General features: G+C 40.0%; 1 protein-coding gene across 1 annotated transcript; it reads left to right on the top strand.

The window, feature by feature from the left end:
• Positions 1-23,087, top strand: snx8a (sorting nexin 8a). The gene is made up of 13 exons (XM_062990394.1): positions 1-77; positions 1,596-1,723; positions 3,691-3,820; positions 5,416-5,606; positions 8,134-8,254; positions 9,157-9,293; positions 11,499-11,579; positions 12,117-12,277; positions 16,927-17,056; positions 17,139-17,207; positions 17,310-17,459; positions 20,315-20,464; positions 22,112-23,087. The coding sequence occupies exons 1-13, from the start codon at positions 41-43 to the stop codon at positions 22,211-22,213; spliced, it is 1,587 nt and encodes a 528-aa protein (XP_062846464.1). The 5' UTR covers positions 1-40; the 3' UTR covers positions 22,214-23,087.
• The last annotated feature ends 1,889 nt before the right edge of the window (positions 23,088-24,976 follow it).

Raw genomic sequence — 24,976 nt, 5'->3', positions numbered from 1 at the left:
TTTTCCTCAGGAAATCACATGGAGGTGCACATGTACTCACATGACAACCTGTGCTATGGAAGCGGACATTAATGAAGGTAATTAGTAAACACAATCCGTTTCATGAAGGAGATTTTCTGTAAACCACTTTGGTTTTAGGTTTTAATTTAGTATATGTGTACTGGCTTTGGGTCTACGTGTCGTTTCACTTTGTGCAGAACAGGCGTCATATTTTCTGGTGTAATATGTAATGTGCTTGTTACATTAAAGATGCATCTTAGCAATTCACTTTTAAAACAGTTGTGATAAAATGTGCTGCCAGTTTGTCTTGTCACTGGTTTACCTGTAGAACAGTGGTGAATTAAAACTGGTGGACTGTGGCAGTAAGATTGTGTGTATCAGTATCAGATAAACTCAAACCACGAACCACTTTCATCCTGGAAGAGATTGTGGTGGATCACCATTATCTGGTGCTGGAGATTCTGATTACCAGTCATTGGTTTAGCTAGATTAGATTTTTATAATTTGCCCATGGTCATACAGAGAATATAAAAAGTCTACACACCCTTTTAAATGCCAGGTTTTTGTGATCAGCAAAATCTGATGAAGATAAATTGTTTCAGATTTGGTTACCCATTTAATGTGACAATCAGGAATTTTTGTTTTTCAAATTGTTTAGAGGGGGAAAATTAAAAAAATACGGTGGTTGCATAAGTTATAATTGGGTTGTGGCTGTGTTCAGAATAAACCAATCATAATTAAAATCATGGTAAACAGAATTCAAAAAACACCTGCTTAAATAAATTGACTGAGTTTGTTTGTTTATTAGGATTTTAATGTCATGTTTTACACTTTTGGTGACATTCATGACAGAAACAGTAGTTTCTCATTACACAAGATTCATCAGTACACAAGTCATGGGCAATTTTGTATCTCCAATTCACCTCACTTGCATGTCTTTGGACTGTGGGAGGAAACCCACGCGGACACGGGGAGAACATGCAAACTCCACACAGAAAGGCGACAGTGCTCCCCAAGTGACTCTGAGTAACCCCTTATAAAGTTCAGCTCTTTTAGTTAAATGTGCTTAGTTGCATCTTACAGCAAAAGAAATGAACTATAAAAGAGCTTACAAATAATCAAAATGATCTCATTGTTTAAAGGTATTTAAAGGTACAGTCAGTAGAAGAGTACAGAATATTTCAAGGTATTACATATATCATGAAACACAGAAAGAAAGAAAATATGGGACAACAGGGACATTACCAATAACTGGATGTCCCTCCAAAATTGATGATGAAAAGACAAGAAAAAAATGATTTCAGAAGGCTACCAAGAAGCCAACAGCAACATTAAATGAGCTGTAGGAATTTCTGGTTGTGCACTACATGTAAAAAAGCCTGTTCCATATTATTCCATTTATTTAAGACTTTGGAGTCTTGCTGCTTGCCATGCAAAGATAATCACAAGTTAGTTGCCAGGTATACTAATTGAAACTTATTAAAATTTGTATTGTATTTATAAAGCTTGACATAGGTACAATCTTTTCTGTCATGAATTAATATAATAAGACATTCCACAAGACCGTAAATATTTTAACCTTCATTTATTTTTAGGATCAGTTCCCCTGTATTATAAGGAGGTGCATCAGGCTCTCAGCAGTAGGACAGATGAACGAGTGTCGATCGATGTGTTCCACCGACTTCTGAACAGCACTGATCTCTCTGGAACCATACAGAAGCAGGTTTGCTATACAGCAAAGCATAAATGCTAGATGATAAATGCCATGTTTTAATAGCATTGCCTTTCTATAGAGTGTGTTGACTGATCTGAGAAACATGTGGATAAACAGTCAGCTCTGGACTGGACAAAGTGGCATTAATCTTGACGTGAAAATACGAAAGACAATTTTATTGAAGTACATTTGTTGTAAGAAAATGTACGCAAATAATATGCGATTGGTTAAAAAAACAAACCAAATTCTTTTTAGATGTTATAAGCAGTGATTCATGACTTACCACATGGTGACACATGGTCTACATTCCCTTAGTAAGTTGCTGACCTAAATCAGGCAGTGGCCAAAAGAGCTACACACTTAAAAATGCTCATTTGCTACAGCAATTTAATGCACTGACCCACCACTGTAGAGACCTGCCACGACCTGATCTACAGGGGTTGGACAAAATAACTGAAACATGGTGTAGGGCCTCCTTTTGCGGCCAATACAGCGTCAATTCGTCTTGGAAATGACATATACAAGTCCTGCACAGTGGTCAGAGGGATTTTAAGCCATTCTTCTTGCAGGATAGTGGCCAGGTCACTACGTGATGCTGGTGGAGGAAAACGTTTCCTGACTCGCTTCTCCAAAACACCCCAACGTGGCTCAATAATATTTAGATCTGGTGACTGTGCAGGCCATGGGAGATGTTCAACTTCACTTTCATGTTCATCAAACCAATCTTTCACCAGTCTTGCTGTGTGTATTGGTGCATTGTCATCCTGATACACGGCACCGCCATTGGATGCACATGGTCCTGCAGAATGGTTCGGTAGTCCTTGGCAGTGACGCGCCCATCTAGCACAAGTATTGGGCCAAGGGAATGCCATGATATGGCAGCCCAAACCATCACTGATCCACCCCCATGCTTCACTCTGGGCATGCAACAGTCTGGGTGGTACGCTTCTTTGGGGCTTCTCCACACCGTAACTCTCCCGGATGTGGGGAAAACAGTAAAGGTGGACTCATCAGAGAACAATACATGTTTCACATTGTCCACAGCCCAAGATTTGCGCTCCTTGCACCATTGAAACCGACGTTTGGCATTGGCACGAGTGACCAAAGGTTTGGCTATAGCAGCCCGGCCGTGTATATTGACCCTGTGGAGCTCCCGACGGACAGTTCTGGTGGAAACAGGAGAGTCGAGGTGCACATTTAATTCTGCCGTGATTTGGGCAGCCGTGGTTTTATGTTTTTTGGATACAATCCGGGTTAGCACCCGAACATCCCTTTCAGACAGCTTCCTCTTGCGTCCACAGTTAATCCTGTTGGATGTGGTTTGTCCTTCTTGGTGGTATGCTGACATTACCCTGGATACCGTGGCTCTTGATACATCACAAAGACTTGCTGTCTTGGTCACAGATGCGCCAGCAAGACGTGCACCAACAATTTGTCCTCTTTTGAACTCTGGTATGTCACCCATAATGTTGTGTGCATTGCAATATTTTGAGCAAAACTGTGCTCTTACCCTGCTAATTGAACCTTCACACTCTGCTCTTACTGGTGCAATGTGCAATTAATAAAGATTGGCCACCAGACTGGTCCAATTTAGCCATGAAACCTCCCACACTAAAATGACAGGTGTTTCAGTTATTTTGTCCAACCCCTGTAGTGCTCAATAGACACAGATTTGTGAGGGTGGGAAGCCAGGACTTGGAGTCATCTCCTTACTGCTGCAACTGCATCTACCACTGTCTGGTTAAGGTGCCAGCATGAGAGGTGGAGGAATAACAGAAGTAAAGCGTGTTATTTTGTACAGGCCACTAGAGTTAATCCACACCAAATGAGCCAAAGCATATCTTTATGGACCTTGCTTTATGCACAGGAGTGTTTACATTCTGCTGTAAATGTTCAATGACACGTTTTGGATCATGCGTCTGTTAACCATAATCTGTGTTATAGAATGTTGCAGGCATACTATGTTTATGTTTCAGATAACAGAGCATGTAGATAATGGGGAAGGTTTCCTGAGTAAGGTGTCCCTCTATAAAGCCTTGGCGCTGATTGCCCTTGCTCAACAAGGCAAGCAGCCGAGCCCTAAACTCTTGGAAAACTGCATTCAAGGTAAGCATATTTTACTGCACCGGTGTAATTCCAGTTGACATTACTAGTCCCAATCACATACAATAAAAATGAGTTCATGTGACATGTCATGGGGTGCAGTTGCTTCTAGTTAATCTTCATTCAGCTTAGTTTTCTGCTAGTCAGCATTCAGACTGAGTTTTCTTGCAAAATTTGTTAGAACAGATCTTTATCTGAAATTGTATCACCGCCTCAACAACTGTAAAAAAAATAAAAAACAGATTTTTGCTGTACTCTGATTCTTACCACCCCACAGAGCACTTTTAAACTCTGCTTTATTTGGCATTAATTTAATCCTATATGTTCATTTCTATTGTTTGCATAATGATTGCTTTTGTCATTGTGTGATGTGTGGACAGTAAAGACTATTTCATCTTGGGTTTAAAAACAGGAATCGTTTTAAATGCTGCAGCTTTTTTAAGGTCAGCAACCTTAAGTAATATTTTCGGCCTCTGGTGTTATTTCAGGTGTTGGCCCTGTGGCAGCTTAGCTTGTAGGGAAGCTGATGTGTCATGTTTTTACTCCATTTAATTCAACCAAGGTCCTCCACTAGGGCTTTCAAGAATCTGGAGTGTGTCTGCGGTCATATGTGCCTAGTCAGTCAAAAGATCATTTGTGAGTTCAGACAGTATTGTTGGATGAGAAAGCCCTGCTTAGTTTGATTCAGTTCCTCCACACCAGACTCAGTCGAACTATGTTCGTATGGATGTTGCTTTGAACACAAGGGCTGAATCTTACTGGAACAGGGAACTGTTACCACAATGTTAAAAACTTGTATTTTAACTTGTAACTTGTAATTTATTTGATACACTTGTTGTGGCAGATACACACTAACTCAGTATTTATAAGAATCGTCCACATGCTTTTGGCTATATAGTCTATCAGTTAATTGTGTGCCAGGTCTTGCTCAGCATCAATTCATGACCTCACGAATGCTCCTTTGACTGAATGAACACAAATGCCCACATATACACTCAAATATCTTGTAGACAGCCTTCCCACAAACATAATAAGAAAAGGGAATTCATAAATTTGTCATATATGTACATGTACATGTGTACAGTACAACGAAATTCTTTCTTCATATATCCCAGCTTGTTTGCAAGTTTGGGGTAGAGCACAGGGTCAACTGTTGTGCGACGCCCCTGAAGCAGAGAGCGTTAAGGGCTTTGCTCAAGGGTTCAACAGTGGCAGCATGGCAGAGCCAGGATTCGAACTCTCAACCTTTCGATTAATAGCCCAAAGCTCTATCCACTAGGCTACCACTGTCCACTGTTTAATGCCACTGGCTTGGGAATATGATGTCCAACAAGCTAAGGTGTCTACATACTTTTGGCTCTATAGTGTACCTGAGCCGTACCAAACGTGCCTGAACTCACCCAAGAGGCAGAGTTAGCGACCACATAGATGGCTGGTGATTTCTGGTGCTTCTGGTTCGGAGAGTGTCAGCTTAAACATTCAAAGTGTCTATTCAAGCACTCAGAGGTGTGGTGAAATGGTTTTTGTGGTAGTGTAAGGCAGGCTTAACATAAAGAATGTGCAGGACTTAAGAAAGAATGTGTGTATGTTTATTTTAGAGTTCCCTAAGCCCCAGTTGGGAGACCCAAAAGAGCTCCAGGCCCTGAGAATGCAGCCAGTTCATGACAACCCACTACTCTTGTCTCTGTCCCTGTCTGACCTGCTGGCCAAAGACACCATAAAGGTGGAGCTCATACCTGAGAAGAAAGGCCTGTTTCTTAAACATGTGGAGTATCAGGTTACCAGTGAGGTAAGGGATAGTGAAATTAGGCATGCTGTTTGTTTATGCATGTACACTCCAGTGTTTTATTTTGTGTGACTTTTCATTCATTAAACACGTACAAATGGCTGTTAATACAGACCACAATAATATGTTCACTTTGACCTGCATTTAAATGCAAACAGTACAATTACAAGATATTACCTTATTGACATAGTGTTAAATGTGCACTCATTCTGAAATTGTTGCCTGCAACATGTTCCAAAAGGTGGTGGGAGGGGAAGTTTAAGACTAGGAACATTGTGAAATGTTCAACAAAAACATCCTAAATAGTTGATGCAATCATGTCAGGATATAAAAGCAGCATTCAAGAAAACATAGTCCTTTTTTAAGCAAAAATGAGATCGTCTACATTTGCAAAAATGCACCAGTAACAGCAACAGTTTTCAACAAGCAGTTGCAAAAAGTTTAGGTATATTATTCTGTACAGTGCATGATATCATTAGAAGATTCGGGGAATCTGCAGAAATCTGAGTGCAAATAGGGCAAAGCTAAACACCACTACTAAATGCACATGAACTTTGATTTTTTAAGATGGCACATTAAAACCCAGCATGCTTTTGTAATAGATGTCGCCATGTGTGCTCGGGAATACTTTGACTGTCGTCTGTGTATGACTTGTTTAAAATAAACTGATACACAGTGACATTGTGGACTGTGGTCAGTCAAGTTGACCAAAGTAATTTGTTTCTTTCAGTGTGTAAGTTCCTTTAAGCACTAAAAGATATATACACTTACAAAATGTGCTATATGCTTAAGGGATGTTTGTTTGTTTAGTTCTCCATGACAATACCAAGCCACATTCTGAATAATCAGAGCAAAGTGCTGTGTAATCAGAGAGTGCAGGTGCTAGAGTGGCCTGCCTACAGTCCAGACCTGTACCCTATCGAAAATGTGCTACATTATAAAAAAATAAAACAACCAAGCCCTATACACTTGTGCAGTTAAACACTGACACTTAATTCCACTTAATTATTTAGTCTTTTTGGAAATGCTTGCAGGTATGGAATATAAAGCCAAAATAAAACTATGTAAGTTGATAGTTTTGAGGCACTTTGATATAGATCAAAATCAAAATCTGGTCATTTAGAATGAATGGCTTTTTGTTTCAGTTAGCATTTCACATACCTGTACTGTAAGTTTATGTTACACAGTAGACAATTCAGCCGTAATAACCACTTAAAAGTAAATTAAAAGTAAATTTTGGATGTGTCTAATTATTTTTACAAAGCCCATAAAATAAAAAGCCTGGAGAAAATGTGTCATTAAATAGGAAACGTTGCTATCAGAGCACAGAAAGACAATTTTTTTTAATTGCACAAAAGACACTTTGATTAATGACACAGTTGTTGGACAAGTGTTGCTGGTTTATCTACAACTAAGAAGGAGGTGGCTTTACATTTAGAGTAAATCAGTAGACAATAGCTGGTGTTACACAAGTCAGGCATGGTGCACTATGACCACTAGCTCTTCTTTTCCAGATAATGTGCCTTGCTTAAAAATCCTTTTAGGTTGAAATATTAGCTCTTGAGAGTTATGCAAGCTGTTGGGGAGTACATTCGACTTAACCCATTTCAGCATTCAAAATCACATTGGAAAAAATCTCAGAGGCAAGGTAAAGTACACTAGCTTATTACTGTTGGAATCCAGGGTTTGAGTCCTCAGTGGTGCTTTGAACCGGTCAGATGTCTACATACAGTCATGATTGGCTATCATGGGTGTGATGGCCGAGGCCCTATGATGAATTGGCGTCCTGTCCGGGTGTGTTACAGCATTGCGCCCAGAGATTCCAGGTAAATCGTGCCCCCTGCGACCCTGACCAGGATACAGCTGTGGTAAAGCATTAAAACAAAACTAAATGAATCAATCATCGATAACCTTATAAGTATCATAAAGAGATCATGCATCACATTTAAACTGTGTACCATTCTAAAAAGGAATGCGGGCCGAAAGGGTTCTCAAGGCGTCTCTTGGGTTGCAGGACAAAAAGTCAGTTGTTCTGCTTGTATATTCTAATCACTCTGCTAATACGAGTCAGGTATACAAGAGTAACTGACGTGTGTAGAGAGACAAAGGGTATCAGATACTTTGTCTAGATAGACCAAGCTTTGCTGAGATGAGCATTCTTGTGTATTTTACACACCTAATTTAACTGATAGGACTTCATCAGTCCAGTTTCATGTATTAGTTGTTTCTATTTTGCAGCCTGAAAATACAGTATAAAATAATGACATGGTTTGCAGGAAATAATTATTATTATTTTAGTTTTTAAATATAACCCTGGCATTAGGTTCAATCCCACTGGGAAACACTGGGTGCAGGGCAGAAATACTCCAAGATAGTCTTAATAGACTTCTTCACCACCCAAGCGCATCTTTACATCATGTATTTATTATTAAGTAATTATAGACATTTGGTATGTTTAATTATCATGCATAGTTTTATCAATTTAATGATAATTACTATTGATAATTTACTCACTGTGTTGTTTTTTTAGCGCTTTAAAATGTCAGTCTACCGGCGTTACAGTGACTTTGATGTCTTCCATGACATTTTGCTACAGCGCTATGCCTACAGAATGGTGCCAGCCCTACCACCCAAACGAGTGCTCAAAGGAGGTGTGATGTTATACTTATTAATGTATGCTGTAAACGATAATGGCTTGTCATTAAACCTGTACTTCTAGTATGAATACAAACTTTGAAGAAAGTAAAAAAACATTATTATTTTCTTTATTTACTGATTGAAACCAGTGTAATATAGCAAAAGTGGCAGTAATGTAGAACAGTAAGGTCAAATACACAGTAAGTAGAACCAGTTCAGCATTCAGAACGTAGAGTCAGTAGCAAACAGTTCATAACAAGTGCTAAATGAACATGCCAATCAAATAAAAGAGACGCAGATGGTATATTAAAGCTTTTCCTGATAACATTGGAGTAGTTATAATAACGTGATAAGCAGAGTTTTACCTTCATACTGGAGTATGGTGCAAAAGATCCACACCATTTTTGTAAATAAAAAATAGTTACACACAGATGCACATGTGCAGATTTTACCACATAGTCAGACTTCATACTGATACAAAACAGATTTGTTGTTCGTATTCAAGGCCTAATAATTCCAGCTTTTATCACTGAGGGTAAAAATGCATTTAAACATTTCCCTGTTAAATCACAGAATGTGTCTGGAAGCTAAGCTGGCACATGCTCACAGAGGGTGGGTGAGGGTGAATTCCAAATCAGCGCTTTTTCTATGTAGAGCTCTGTAGCTGCGCTTTCATTTGAAATAAAGCATTAGCTATCATTTATTACTGACAGCATTAACGAACAATGACTTTCTAGTGATTTGCCTCCACTGGGGTTTGATGCTCTTTTTTTATCAAGCTCACAGACAAACTACACCAAAAATGTAATTAAAATACTTTACAACTTGTGCCTGTAGCTAAGCATTCGGCTGTGAATCAATTATTATGTTTTAAGTGTTTTATGCTGAATCCTATTTTCTGCTCTGTTCACTGCAGTACTGACCTCAGTGTCAGAGCGAGAGTTCATCGAGGGACGACGACGTGGTTTGAGCAGGTTCCTGAACCTTGTTGCGAGGCATCCTTTTTTCTCTGAGGACGAGCTTGTGAAGACATTCCTCACATTCAGTGGCTCAGTATGTCGCTTTCACTTTTTATAATTAAGACACAGTGTTATCTTACAAAAAGATAACAATACATATCTTACAATACATCGATCAGCCATAACATTAAAACCACCTCCTTGTTTCTACACACTGTTCATTTTTTCAGCTCCACTTTCCATATAGAAGCACTTTGTAGTTCTACAATGACTGTAGTCCATCTGTTTCTCTGCATGCTTTGTTACCCCCTTTCATGCTGTTCTTCAATGGTCAGGACTCTCCCAGGACCACTACAGAGCAGGTATTATTTAGGTGGTGAATCATTCTCAGCACTGCAGTGACACTGACATGGTGGTGGTGTGTTAGTGTGTGCTGGTATGAGTGGATAAGACACAGCAGTGCTGATAGAGTTTTTAAACACCTCACTGTCCCTGCTGGACTGAGAATAGTCCACCAACCAAAAATATATCCAGCCAACAGCGCCCCGTGGGCAGACTCCTGTGACCACTGATGAAGGTTTAGAAGATGACCAACTCAAACAGCAGCAATAGATGAGCGATCGTCTCTGACTTTACATTTACAAGGTGGACCAACTAGGTAGGAGTGTCTAATAGAGTGGACAGTGAGTGGACACGGTATTTAAAAACTCCAGCAGCGCTGCTGTGTCTGATCCACTCACACCAGCACAACACACACTAACACACCACCACCATGTCATTGTCACTGCAGTGCTACACTGTACCTATTCTGTAGTGGTCCTGTGGGGGTCCTGACCACTGAAGAACAGAGTAAAAGCAGATTAAAAAGGTATGTAGAGAAACAGATGGACTACAGTCAGTAATTGTAGAACTACAAAGTGCTTCTATATGGTAAGTGGAGCTGATAAAATGGACAGTGAGTGTAGAAACAAGGAGGTGGTTTTAATGTTATGGCTGATCAGTGTATGTTGCCATTTTGTTCAATAATTAGACCACTTGTTAAAGTCAATATACTTGGAATATGCAAATCTTTATATATTTATATTTACAGCTCTTTTAGATAAATGAACACATTTGTTAATATCCTAATTTTAATCATTGCTGTATATTTGCTTGGATGGTTATGTGTTACGGTGTTGTGGAATTGGTAGACTGTGCCAAAAAACAAACAAGGGATCTTCAAAAAGTTTCTGCACTTTTATATTTCCGTTGGAAACGGTAACGGCTGGAGGAGTAGTAATTGGTCGTGTCTGAGAGAGTGAGAGAGAGCTTATAGTCCGGATTTAGCACCATCCGATTTCTACCTTTTGGACCGCTTTAAGGGGAAGAATATTTTCATGTGATGATGATGTGAAAGCAGTGGTGCATCAGTGGCTACACGCTCAACCAAAAACATTTTTTGCTGTTGGCATTAAAGTAGTACAACGCTGGGAAAAATGCATCGCAAAGAAAGGAGACTATGTAGAAAAGTGATGTCATTTGTTGAGTTAAAAAAGTGTGGAAACTTTTTGAAGAACCCTTGTACACCAATCAGCCATAACATTAAAACCACCTCCTTGTTTCTACACTCACTGTTCATTTTATCAGCTCCACTTACCATATAGAAGCACTTTGTAGTTCTACAATTACTGACTGTAGTCCATCTGTTTCTCTGCATGCTTTGTTAGCCCCCTTTCATGCTGTTCTTCAATGGTCAGGACTCTCCCAGGACCACTACAGAGTAGGTATTATTTGGGTAGTGTCTAATAGAGTGGACAGTGAGTGTACACAGTATTTAAAAACTCCAGCAGCGCTGCTGTTTCTGATCCACTCATACCAGCACAACACACACTAACACACCACCACCATGTCAGTGTCACTGCAGTGCTGAGAATGATCCACCACCTAAATAATACCTGCTCTGTGATGGTGCTGTGGGGGTCCTGACCATTGAAGAACAAGTTGGAAGCAGGCTATAAAAAAGTATGCAGAGAAACAGATGGACTACAGTCAGTAATTGTATAACTAAAGTGCTTCTATATGCTAAGTGGAGCTGATAAAATGGACAGTGAGTGTAGAAACAAGGGTATATAAAAATATATTAAAAAACTGTACGAAGTATCAGTGACACAAATGTGATCTAGTGGATAAACATTTTATTCTATTCACATAGTGACAGTAGAGCAGATATTGCCACATCTGTCATAAGGGAATATTTGTAATCAGCCAGCAGGCTATGGAGGTAAAGTTCAGTTTTTGTTTATTTGTTTTAATGTCCCAGGATGTCCAACCCAAGCTGCGAGATGCCTTTAAGAAAATGGGAGATGAATTTATGACGTGTGCCTATGCAACACAAGCCAAGGTTTGAATCTGTTTTCTCTTTGAAACTCAGGCAGCTGAGACCAGATTTTATGTCCAAGCTGTCAGTGGTTTTTAATTTGTAATCAGTTAATTTATCTACAGGAAGACAAACATGAATATATTTACACATATATTTATATATATAATTTATAAGTTATATAATTAATCTGTGCCAAAGATTTCTTATGATTCTGCATATTTAAAAACATACCAGAAAGGAAATAAAGTCAACAATATGGATTGTGCCAAAATTTCTGCACACATCACATGCACATGTTTCTTGTAATAAACAGAACAAAACAGTAGATACTGATTTCAATGTGCTGAAGTTTAAGAAAAGTTCTCTTCCTGCAGAGAGCTTCATTTCATTTAGTTATAAAACAAAACATGAAATTTGACCAGGGGGTTACACCTTTGAGCACAGGGTCAGCTGTGAAGCTAAAATGACATGAGATTTTGTTAAAAATATACAACCAAAGAGTCAATGGGACAAGAACACTAGACATACTTGCTCAGCGGTCTGATGTTTGTCCTGTAGGAATACCTCCCTGCAGACATTCAGTCTAAATTTTCTGCATGCCGGGAGCTCATCAGAAACGTCCACACCAGCTTCCAGAAGCTGCGGGACCGAGCAGAGAAAATGGCAGAACGATCAAAAGAGAATTCCACGGATCTGATCATGTTCGGGAAGGAGTTGAGGTACTGATTGATTTGAATAGAAACCTGTAAAACACAGATGTAGCTTTTGTCATTGTACATATTGTTACCTGAGTGCTTTCAGTACCTTTACTTTGAAGTACAGTTCAGACTCACGTTTGACAGTGACAACTACAGGGGTTGGACAAAATAACTGAAACACCTGGTTTTAGACCACAATAATTTATTAGTATGGTGTAGGGCCTCCTTTTGCGGCCAATACAGCGTCAATTCGTCTTGGAAATGACATATACAAGTCCTGCACAGTGGTCAGAGGGATTTTAAGCCATTCTTCTTGCAGGATAGTGGCCAGGTCACTACGTGATGCTGGTGGAGGAAAACGTTTCCTGACTCGCTTCTCCAAAACACCTTAAAGTGGCTCAATAATATTTAGATCTGGTGACTGTGCAGGCCATGGGAGATGTTCAACTTCACTTTCATGTTCATCAAACCAATCTTTCACCAGTCTTGCTGTGTGTATTGGTGCATTGTCATCCTGATACACGGCACCGCCATTGGATGCACATGGTCCTCCAGAATGGTTCGGTAGTCCTTGGCAGTGACGCGCCCATCTAGCACAAGTATTGGGCCAAGGGAATGCCATGATATGGCAGCCCAAACCATCACTGATCCACCCCCATGCTTCACTCTGGGCATGCAACAGTCTGGGTGGTACACTTCTTTGGGGCTTCTCCACACCGTAACTCTCCCGGATGTGGGGAAAACAGTAAAGGTGGACTCATCAGAGAACAATACATGTTTCACATTGTCCACAGCCCAAGATTTGCGCTCCTTGCACCATTGAAACTGACGTTTGGCATTGGCACGAGTGACCAAAGGTTTGGCTATAGCAGCCCGGCCGTGTATATTGACCCTGTGGAGCTCCCGACGGACAGTTCTGGTGGAAACAGGAGAGTTGAGGTGCACATTTAATTCTGCCGTGATTTGGGCAGCCGTGGTTTTATGTTTTTTGGATACAATCCGGGTTAGCACCCGAACATCCCTTTCAGACAGCTTCCTCTTGCGTCCACAGTTAATCCTGTTGGATGTGGTTTGTCCTTCTTGGTGGTATGCTGACATTACCCTGGATACCGTGGCTCTTGATACATCACAAAGACTTGCTGTCTTGGTCACAGATGCGCCAGCAAGACGTGCACCAACAATTTGTCCTCTTTTGAACTCTGGTATGTCACCCATAATGTTGTGTGCATTGCAATATTTTGAGCAAAACTGTGCTCTTACCCTGCTAATTGAACCTTCACACTCTGCTCTTACTGGTGCAATGTGCAATTAATGAAGATTGGCCACCAGACTGGTCCAATTTAGCCATGAAACCTCCCACACTAAAATGACAGGTGTTTCAGTTATTTTGTCCAACCCCTGTATATTCTACAAGTAGACAAAACTCAGAAATGCATCTGAAATGTGCACACAAGCTTGTTATTTTTTTTAAATTGTAGAAGAGTGGCAGGAGTGATTTGTGATAGAAGGGCATTTGCTATAGTGACAGGGAATGTACTGTATGTGTGTGTGTGTGTGAGACAGTAGTGAGGCCTGTTATGTTGTATGGCTTGGAGGCTTGACACTGAAAAAAAAGACAAGATAGAGAGCTGGAAGTGGCAGAGATGAAGATGCTGTGATTCTCGTTGGAAGTGATAAGGAAGGAAAGGATTATTAAAGGGACAGCACAGGCAGGATGTTTTGGAGACAAAGTTAGGGAGAAGAGACTGAGATGGTTTGGGCATGTGCAGAGGAGGGATGAGAGTTCTATCTTAAGAAGGGTGCTGAGGATGGAACTGACAGGCAGGAGGAGGAGAGAAAGGCCATAGAGGAGGTATTTATGGATGTGGTGAGGGAGGACTTGCCTTGTCATGAACATCCTCCTCTGTCACCTGCAAGATGGAGATGGGGAATTCTAACGTAAACAGCCGAACAAACAAGAAGATGCCTTGCAATTGCCACCAACGAGTTTGCATGGAATAACCAAGTTATTAATCATTTTAAATACTTTTTTCTCTTTTCATATTTTTTTACTTTCTTCTCAGTCTTATTTTTAAGGTATTTTAATAATAAAAGTTTCTTTAAGTATCTTTGATGCCCTTTGGGGATTTAGCGTGGCTCAACACCGCGGTATGCGGTATTACCGCCATTTTTTTTTGTTTTTGAAAATTACTTAATTTATCTGGATTTTAGAGCTATATAAACAAGCTTTATTGTTAGGCTATAATTCGGTATATTATTGCTTTTTAACGACAAAGACGAGACAGCTTTAAGACAAATCAAATGTGTGTTTATTGTTAAATACAGAACAAAGAAGAGCAAGGATGCGCAATAAGAATGCACGGCTTTTCTCTATTAAAAAAAGGTTTAAATTTAGCTTCTAGCCTAGACTAGATATACACTGTGAAACGAAAAAAAAAGTAAACTGTTTAGGCTAAATATTTTAAATGCACATCTAATCAAAATATGGTAAAAAAAAATACAATAAAATGAAACCTTTCGTTTAGAATAAAGTCTATAGGACCTTAAGCCTGCGTTATCATGTACTTGTTGCGCGCTAGAAAAACCAACATGTTCACCTGATGTGGTTTGAGAGAGGATCTAAGTGGGGTAGCGATGTTCCCAGCGGCACTAAAAACTCTCTCTGATGGTGTGCTCGTTGCACAAATACATGTGTACTGTACCTGCATGCGACTTTAGAGAGCAGAGCCTGGTTGTCGCGCCACTATTAACCATCTATTTAGTAGGTATAATTAACATAACAATATATACTACATTTTAAGTTATTATTCGTTTCAATACATTTTTATTCAACGAAAAAATACATTTAAATCATTCCAGCAAGCCAGCAAGAGAATATTTGCAGGCTGCAATGCCATATTAACCGTCATAAAGTGCTTTAGTATGCCGAGGCTGTTTGAATATAGTCTAAATTACAAGTATTTTATTGAGTGTGAACTCAATTTGATCATTAATAAACTTGCCTATAATTACTGTTGCCATTGTTTCCATCTTAAAACACAAAGCCTGACACTCAGCAGCAACGGATGCGAACAGGTGGCGGGAAAATTACACTCTTAGCTCATGAATTTATTTAACATTTATTATGTCCGAATGTAAGCGTAAAACAAGATGGACCCTGCAACAAAAAACAAAAGAAAGAAAGAAAAAACGTGAACATTGCGGTTCTGACAGTTGCTTGGCATGCCCTGCGGTTGGCTGGTCTATAGCGCGGTATTTCAAAATTGTGGTTACCGCGACAGCCCTACTTTGATGTCCACATACCAGTATTTAAAAAACAATACACAGATGAGGCAAAACATTATAACCACCCTCCTAATATTGTGTTAGTCCCCCTTTTGCTGCCAAAACAGCCCTGCACCTGTGATGCACTGTGTATTCTGACACCTTTCTATCAGAACCAGCATTAACTACTTCAGTAATTTGAGCTACAGTAGCTCGTCTGTTGGATCGGACCACAGGGGCCAGCCTTCTCTCTCCACGTGCATCAGTGAGCCTTGGCCGCGCCATGACCCTGTCACCGGTTTACCTCTGCTCCTTGCTTGGACCACTTTTGATAGATACTGACCACTGCAGACCGGGAACACCCCACAAGAGCTGCAGTTTTGGAGATGCTCTGACTCAGTCGTCTAGCCATCACAATTTGGCCCTTGTCAAACTCGCTCAAATCCTTACACTCGCCCATTTTTCCTGCTTCTAACACATCAACATTGAGGATAAAATGTTCACTTGCTGCCTAATATATCCCACCTACTAACAGGTGCTGTGATGAAGAGATAATCAGTGTTATTCACTTCACCTGTCAGTGGTCATAATGGTATGCCTGGTCGGTGTACATTAAACAAATATAATAAAAAGTTCAACCAAAAATTAATAAACATTATACAACAGTATGTTGTGGGTTAAAATGAACGCAATTATCCAAGCAGTATCCACATAATATAGAAAACATAAACAAGCTAGCAAAGTGAATCTCCTTGTTGCTATCATGATTGGCTAACAGCCTAGCCCTTGGGTGCTCTCAGTGCTAGTCCCAGATCCATATCCCTATAAAGCGAAGCAGCCAAAAGAAAAAAAGCTAGCAAAGTAGCATAAACTTTTTCGCGATTGTTTTCTAAGCTACAGCAACAAAGTGTGTTAAATTAGAAGTTAATGGCGGCCAGGTGGTACAGTGGTAAAACACGCTAGCACACCAGAGCTGACATCTGAAACGCGTCGGTTCGAAACTCAGCTCTGCTAATGGCAGGCTGGGCGCCTACATGAACAACGATTGGCTGTTGTTCAAGGGGGGTGCTGGAGGGGACCTCATAACTGCACAGAGTCGAGGGATAATGTGTGATCAGGGTGTGTCTCTCCGTACACAAAGCCAATCCACATATGAACTCGTCTAGTGCAGGTGTGAAAAGATGCAGTCGGCTACTGCACACGTGTCGGAGGAGGCGTGTGTAGTGTCGGCTTTCCTCAACCAGGGTGGAGATCAACATCAGTAGAGAGGAAACATAATGCAATCGGGTCATTGGATACGACTTGATTGGGAGGAAAATTTTGGAAAAATACAAGTTTACAAATCAGATCAGTTTTACCATCAAAGTTCATATAAACTTCATGTTAACTTTTTTTAATGCCCCCAGTGCGCTGGGTTGCGACTCTTCTCCTGTGCCCATTCTGGACTCCTCCAAGAGCATGTGGAATGATCTGAGACACTCTCTCCGTGGCCTGTCTACTGAATTTACCCTGTTGGCAGACAAAGCCACTCAACAGGTATACACTGTTGCTGAAACTGTTCATGTCATGCACAGAAAGCCACACCAATCTCAGGTTCTTACATTTTGTCTTCCTGCAGGGAAGAAGAGAAGAGGATGATGTGGTAGAAAGACTGAACTTATTCCTGGATTTGCTGCAGTCGTACAGGGTATGAAAAGTTAGCATTGTTAGACTATTATTAGTGATGAATCTGATAGAATGATGAAAGGTGTTCATGCAGCACAAATTTAAAAGTGAGCATGTTGAGCAGGACCTTTGTGAGCGGCATGAAAAGGGAGTTCTGCATGAACACCAGAAAGCACTGCAGAAGTACAGCGTGATAAAGAGACAGGTGATGAGTGCGGCTGTGCAGCCGAAAGAACAAGTGTCAGTGGAGCAGCTGGAGTCTCGTATCGTGCAGGTCGGTGTACTTCTAATTGTCTTAACATTTTTGTCGACCATTAATTGTGCGTAAACGGTGCAGAGTGTGTAATCCAACATTAATTATTATGATAGAAGGCACAATTACATTTACGGCATTTAGCAGACACCTTTATCCAAAGCGACTTGCGGTACTGTGACAGTCTGAGCAATTGAGGGTTAAAGGCCTTGCTCAAGGGCCCAACAGGGGCCCAGCAACCTGGCAGTGGTGGGGCTTGAACCAGCAAACTTCTAATTACTAGTCCAGTACCTTAACCGCTAGGCTACAACTGCCCAAAGAAAGAGAACATGCATATTAAAGGCACGAATGGTGATTGAACTTGTGATCTTCAGTTAACGAGACCAACGCCTTACCACTTTGTCATCGCGCCCCTCTAAGCTGGCGTTAGAGTACGCTAGCCCAGGGTTTTTCAAGCAATGCATCTTACTCTCTCTGTGGTTTACCCAATGTAGCATAAAGCCTCCACAAGGGGGCAATCATGTACAAGTTCATTTAATAATTATTATTTTTCTCTGTGACCCTTTAAAAAAAAACACTACTGCTGAGATCCAGGGTGTGACTCGGTCCATTTTATCAGCTCCACTTACCATATAGAAGCACTTTGTAGTTTTACAATTACTGACTGTAGTCCATCTGTTTCTCTGCATGCTTTTTTTAACCTCCTTTTACTCTGTTCTTCGATGGTCAGGACTCTCCCAGGACCACTACAGAGCAGGTATTATTTGGGTGGTGGATCATTCTCAGCACTTCAGTGACACTGACATGGTGGTGGTGTGTTAGTGTGTGTTGTGCTGGTATGATTGGATAAGACACAGCAGCGCTGATGGAGTTTTTAAACACCTCACTGTCACTGCTGGACAGAATAGTCCACCAACCAACAATATCCAGCCAACAGCGCCCCATGGGCAGCGTCCTGTGAACACTGATGAAGGTCTAGAAGATGACCAACTCAAACAGCAGCAATAGATGAGTGATCGTCTCTGACTTTACATCTACAAGGTGGACCAACTAGGTAGGAGTGTCTAATAGAGTGGACAGTGAGTGGACACGGTATTTAAAAACTCCAGCAGCGCTGCTGTGTCTGATCCACTCATACCAGCACAACACACACTAACACACCAGCACCATGTCATTGTCATTGCAGTGCTGAGAATGATCCACCACCTAAATAATACCTGCTCTGTGGTGGTCCTGATTAGGGCTGGGTATCGCCACTAATTTCCTGGATCGATTCGATTCCGATTCACAAGGTCCCGATTCGATCTTCGATTTTCGATTCGATTTTCAATTCAACACATTTAGGCATATTTGAGTTACATTAACAGGTTTTGTATAAATATGTACATATGTTCAGAGAACGAATGTGATAATTGTACAAAAAACACTCATTACTAAAAATATTTGTTTATTTTGTTTACATAAATAATTAATCCAAAACAGTAACATTCATTTTTTATTATTATTTTATATATATGACATGCTACAACATTGTAAATGTAATGTAAACATACACCTGGCTGTTGAACAGCTTATGCCAAGTTTACACTACACGACACTCTGATTAACACCTGGTCGCTGTAATGTTCACACTACAAGACTGATCGGCGATGGGGGGTTTTACACTACACCATCTATCACCAGGGGGAATCACAGGCGAGCTTCTCTGGTCTCCAAAACTACGTTTTGTCACGAAAACACACGTGAGAAGTGATGAAAGGTTTAATGATACCACGTCCAAACATGCACATCAACAAGTAGCGAGAGATCAAAGTTTGTGCGCTGATGAAATAAATGAATCTGAGTGGATTTGGCAACATGAGCAGCATGAATCGTTCTGTAGTGAGTTGGAGGTTAATAAATATTTTGTTTTGTAGAGAACGATCAGGTCAGAAATACTGTAAAACTCGCGTGTGCTGATGTATTCTGATAGAAACTATATTATCCCCCTGTACCACCTGTTTACAACCTCTCCCCTGTGTTTCCCCTCGCTGTTTCTCACATTGATTGAGAGCCAAGTTTTGATCGCAGAGCGAATACCGAGTTCCTCCCGAATCCAGCACCGACCCGTCGCCGAGCGAGAATCAGTGCAAAAAGTTGTGTAGTGGTCATAACTTGAGCTTCTGCCATGCTAAACTGATGTGCAGGTCAGATCTCGTTACATGAAAAAACACTGGCTGGTCACGCGAAATTAAAGGGGGTAACAGATTTCCGTGTGCACCGTAAAAAGGGGCGTATTTAAAAGATCGATCTCGCGTTTATATGAATCGATATCGGATCGTTCAAATAAAGATAGATTTTATAAACCCACCCCTAGTCCTGACCATTGAAGAACAGCATGAAAGGGGGCTAACAAAGCATGCAGAGAAACAGATGGACTAAAGTCAGTAATTGTAGAACTGCAAAATGCTTCTATATGGTAAGTGGAGCTGATAAAATGGACAGTAAGTGTAGAAACAAGGAGGTGGTTTTAATTTCCAGTTTATGTGACAGATGCATCTGCAATTCAGCATTCTTAGTCTGGCTCTTGTTAATTGAGAATTAAGCCATTAACCTAGAATTCACTGTTAAAGCATTGTTTGTATTTTTTCAATCCCATTATCATTGATCTATTTTAAACAGCTAATACACTTTTTCTTTTCAAAGTAAACATTAGAGAACTGAGCTTTGTGGTATGTTAATTAATTGCTGAGGATTTCCATTGCTTTTAAACCCTTCCAGACTGTTATCATTCTCTAAGTGGCTAGCTAATTCTGGAGATACTGATTTACAAGCTTTTAATTTGTAGTCACAATGACTTAATCTCTGCAATTTTGCTCTGCATTCACTTCTTGCAGCAGGAGAATGCCATCCAGACCATGGAACTGCGCAACTATTTCTCCCTGTTCTGTGTGCATCAGGAAAGCCAGGTCATCTTTGCTTACCTCCCCATCACCTCACACATCCTGGGGGCCTTCGTCAACTCTCAAGTGCAGGGCCACAGAGAGGTGAGAACCACTGCAATTCTTAAGGCAAAGTATCGAGAAAGACATTATATGGTATCGGATTAGTAATGGTCACATGACCTCTTTGGACAAAGTAATTGACTTAAAAATGCATATGGTACTTTAACATGCAGCTCATTTTACATTTACTTTTGTATGAAAGACATTTACCCTATCTAACATGCACAACTTAAAGTTTTTAAATGGCTGCTCAAGTGGCACAGAGGTCTATTATGCTAGCTCACCACCTATCAGCCGCCTGAAGCATGGATGGCCAAAGCCCTGCCATAGATTGGTGCCCTGTACAGGGTATTTCTGTGTTGCGCCCAGTGTTTCCCAGTGAAACTTGGCCTGCCGCAACCTTGATCAGGATAAACCGGTTGATTAAAATGAAATTAAAACCAATGTTAATCAGTTTGTTTATTTGTTTGTTTATTAGGATTGTAACATCATGTTTTACACTTTGGTTACATTCATGACAGGAACGGTAGTTACTCATTACACAACATTCATCAGTTCACAAGGTTATATCAAACACAGTCATGGACAATTTAGTGTCTCCAATTCACCTCACCAGACTTTCATGTCTTTGGACTGTGGGAGGAAACCGGAGCACCCGGAGGAAACCCACGCAGACATGAGGAGAACATGCAAACTCCACACAGAAAGGACCCGGACCACCCCATCTGGGGATCGAACCCAGGATTTTCTTGCTGTGCGGCGACAGTGCTACCCACTTAGCCACTGTGCCGCCCATGTTAATCAGTAATGATCATATGTTAACAATCAAGCTCATCACACAGATGAGCTTTACTTCATTTTTTTTTAACCGCTTTATCAAGGTCAGTCGCAACATGTCCGGCTCCACCGTGAAACACTGGGTGTAAAGCAAAAATAACCTGGACAGTGTACCACTTCATCTCAGTGCTTTGGCCATCCACCCCATAGCCAAACATGTTTATGTACATGCCTGGTCAGCCAACAGCACCGCTGAGATTCGAACCTGGTAGCATAATAGAGCCCAAACACAGTGTCTGATAAAACAGGCACTGCATCACCAGACTTAATATCATCTGTGGAGAGTCCTGAAGATAGAAGTTCAGACACTCACCATCCAATCTAACAAATCTTGAGATAATCTGCTGTGAAAAAAAGAGCTAAACTAAATCCAGATGTGCAAAACTTGTACAGACGTATCCAGTAAATTATAAAATCTCTAAAAACGTTTTACTATATCTTTATGGTTAATCACGTATAAATTGATGAGTACAAATGGCAATAATAACCATTTACAATTAAATCCAGTGATAGCTCAGTGGTTAAGGTACTGGACTAGTAAACAGAAGGTTGCCGGTTCAAGCCCCGCCACCACCAAGTTGCCACTGTTGGATCCCTGAGCAAGGCCCTTAACCCTCAATTGCTCATCGTGTTCCGCTCATTGTGTAAGTCGCTTTGGATAAAAGCGTCTGCTAAATGCTGAAAATGAAATGAAAATGAAATCCATAACACAACAATGTGTGCTTAAGTCAAGCATTCTGAATTCTACTTGGCTCACCTATTTCAAGCAATGGTGGAATGTGAAATTAATATTAAACATTGCAGACTACTGTTTTTTTGTTTCATTTTAACCCTCTCTCTTTTAACATCCAGATGGGTCAGGTGTGGAACAACCTTCACTCTAAGCTGAGTGGATTTTTCGCTGACAGTAATGGACTTTCATCTCCTCTCTCTTCAAAACATCAAGCTTGCTAATAATAGAAGTTGTACTGTACATACTGCAAAGAAATAGACTTTGAAAACCATTTGGTATTCATTTAAGCACAGCATCAGAGCCCTGGTGTTTTATCTTGCCTATTCTTATTATTTTTAATCATAATTTTTCATGTGCCGTCAAGTTAGGGTGGCTGCAAGAAGGAGGGCATGACAGTGAGTAGTCAGGATAGTGTCTACAGTACACAAAATTAAAACCTTAATTGATATAATGGTGATGCAACTTAATGAACTAGAAAAGTGTCTTATTAATGAATTCTCTCACCACAATCTACAGTCTACTTGTGATACTTTGAAACAAAAAGCATGAAGTTCATCTTTCCTATTCTTTGAAATGAAGGGGTGGTGAGCTAACCACTCAGAGCTGTACTTTGTTTTTCATTTTGGCATGTTGACAGCATGAACAGTTATTAAAACTTTGTAATTAGCTAGCATTTCAGGGCTTTTCATTCCACAGCAAGTGGTGGATGTCTTCATGGAAAGTGGTCGCTTTAAACAAATTACATACAAGTAATTTCTTTTGACTTGTTCATATGCCAATCACAGGCAAATTATTATGATCATTAAAAGCATCTGGTTGCTTCCAAATGAGGGCAAACCCGTGTCTGGCCAGTCATTGAGCCAGACTGCGGACGTATGAACACCCTACGTCAAGTTAATTCAGATTTCTGGCAACAGTATGGATAGTATTTTTCCAGAACATCCAGTCTTCTGTTTGGGTCTTCAGGCTTTCTAATGACTCGTTTATTTTTCCTCTAATTGTATCCATCTTGATGCTGGCTGTCCTCATCCTGTTCAAGAATTGCCAGCATGCATAGTAGCAGATGCATTTATATATGAAGGAACTAAATTACCACAGAACGACTTTCACCTAATCCAAAACACAAAGGACTGTCTTAGTTTAAATATGAAGGAAATCTGATTATTTAAATGAAACCATTTTAAATATATACATATATATGTAAATTATTTAAAACAGAGAAATAGATATATCTTTATATTTTCAGTCCCATCAGGATATTTGCTGTTTTTTGTGATTGTTATGGACTACATGCTTTTTACATTTTATTTACACTAACCTTTCTATGAATTTGTGACCCTATTGTGGCATTCGACTCAAAATCAGAATTTATTTCCTACCTCAAACTAGGAAAAAAGTGAAACTGGGAATTACTTTTAGGATAATCTCAATGCCAAACTTTGGGGTATAGAACCATGGCAACATGGTTTCACACATCGTTAACAATAAAGTAGAATAAATCTACATTAATGTAGTATAACATCTGAATATTTTACATACAGATACGTACATAGTAGTTGAATGTATCTAGAATGTGCAATACACATTTATTTGTGAGCTTTTGTTGGAGACATTGATGTTTACTCACTTTGTAGCTTGATTGCACAAGTAAGTAAAGCTTTATCTGAAATTAGAACTTGTTTTGGTTGTAGCCTGGTTAGTTAATAAAAAGCTAAAGAGTAACAACTCTTTGTACAGTAAAATGATATAATGAAATTAACTTAAAGTTCACGTTAATTAAACACATCTTTTTGAGGGCATTTACCGAAATTGATGGTTACATTTGCATTATTCTTGCAGCTGCAAAATTCTGGAGGGACTGACATCAAAGAACAGGCTTTTGTGCAATCTTGTGTTTACTCATTACTCAGAATTCTGATTTTTATGGTATCTTTTATCTGTAGATAAGTGATTTTTATTATTATTATTATAACACATACCTGCCAGTCGATTGTAGGATACTGGAATACTGGTTTGTTTTGCTTGTTGCCTACCAGTGTGCCCTCTGCTGGCATTAAAAGCTAATTGCACATTTAATTTTTATTGAATAAACACTTACTGAGTTGCACTCGCATTTTGTATAACTGTATGTCTTTATATGTTTTATTATCAACAATAAAGACTATTGTATCATTTTCTCATTTTTTGTTTGGTCTTTGGTGGTTTTCCACACCGATTAGCTGTTAAAACCACCTGTCGGATATTTTTTACTTAAATCCGGTATGCTTGGTCAAAATATATATACACAACATCTCGAATTTGTAATTTAGATACAGTAAATGAATGCATTTTGAGACTTTTTGTGCCTATATGCACCTATGAGAAAATGTAAAGGGTTAGATTGAAGAAGCCTGCCCTCTGCTGGCGGTAGGAAAAACGACAGGCCAGCTGTATATTCTCAGAGGTCTAGAGCCATGTAGTTAAATAGACCAATTTTAAATGACAGTAAAATGTACCAATCACATCTTCCTTCTAAATGTGCGGGCCTTGTTATTGCTAACTTTATGACAAGATCCTCCCGCTGTGCAGGGAAGGGTGTAATGTTGAATTGTTAATAGTAATGATTTCTGTACGAACATGTTAAAGTGTAACACAGGTTTCAGTATAGTGAACAGACTGGTACTTATGGCTGCTCTTATATTCAGTGTATAAATATAAGGTGAGCAAACACAAAGCAGTGATAATTACCTTACAAAGACAAATACTGGAATCAAGTCATGCTGGAACAGAAATGGGCCTTCCCTAAACTGTTCCCACAAAGTTGGAAGCATACAATAGTCCAAACTGTCTTGGTGTGCTGAAACATTAAGATTTCCTTTCACTAGAACTATGGTGCCTAGCCCAACTCCTGAAGAACAACACAGCATTATCCCTCCTCCACCAAACTTTACAGTTGGCACAGTGCAGTCAGGCAGGTAAACGTTCTCCTGGCATTTTGCCACATC

Source organism: Trichomycterus rosablanca, chromosome 2 (assembly GCF_030014385.1).
Source record: "Trichomycterus rosablanca isolate fTriRos1 chromosome 2, fTriRos1.hap1, whole genome shotgun sequence".
Lineage (NCBI taxonomy): Eukaryota > Metazoa > Chordata > Actinopteri > Siluriformes > Trichomycteridae > Trichomycterus > Trichomycterus rosablanca.
The sequence above is the reverse complement of the archived record's forward strand: the minus strand, read 5'-3'. Positions and strand labels throughout refer to the sequence as shown.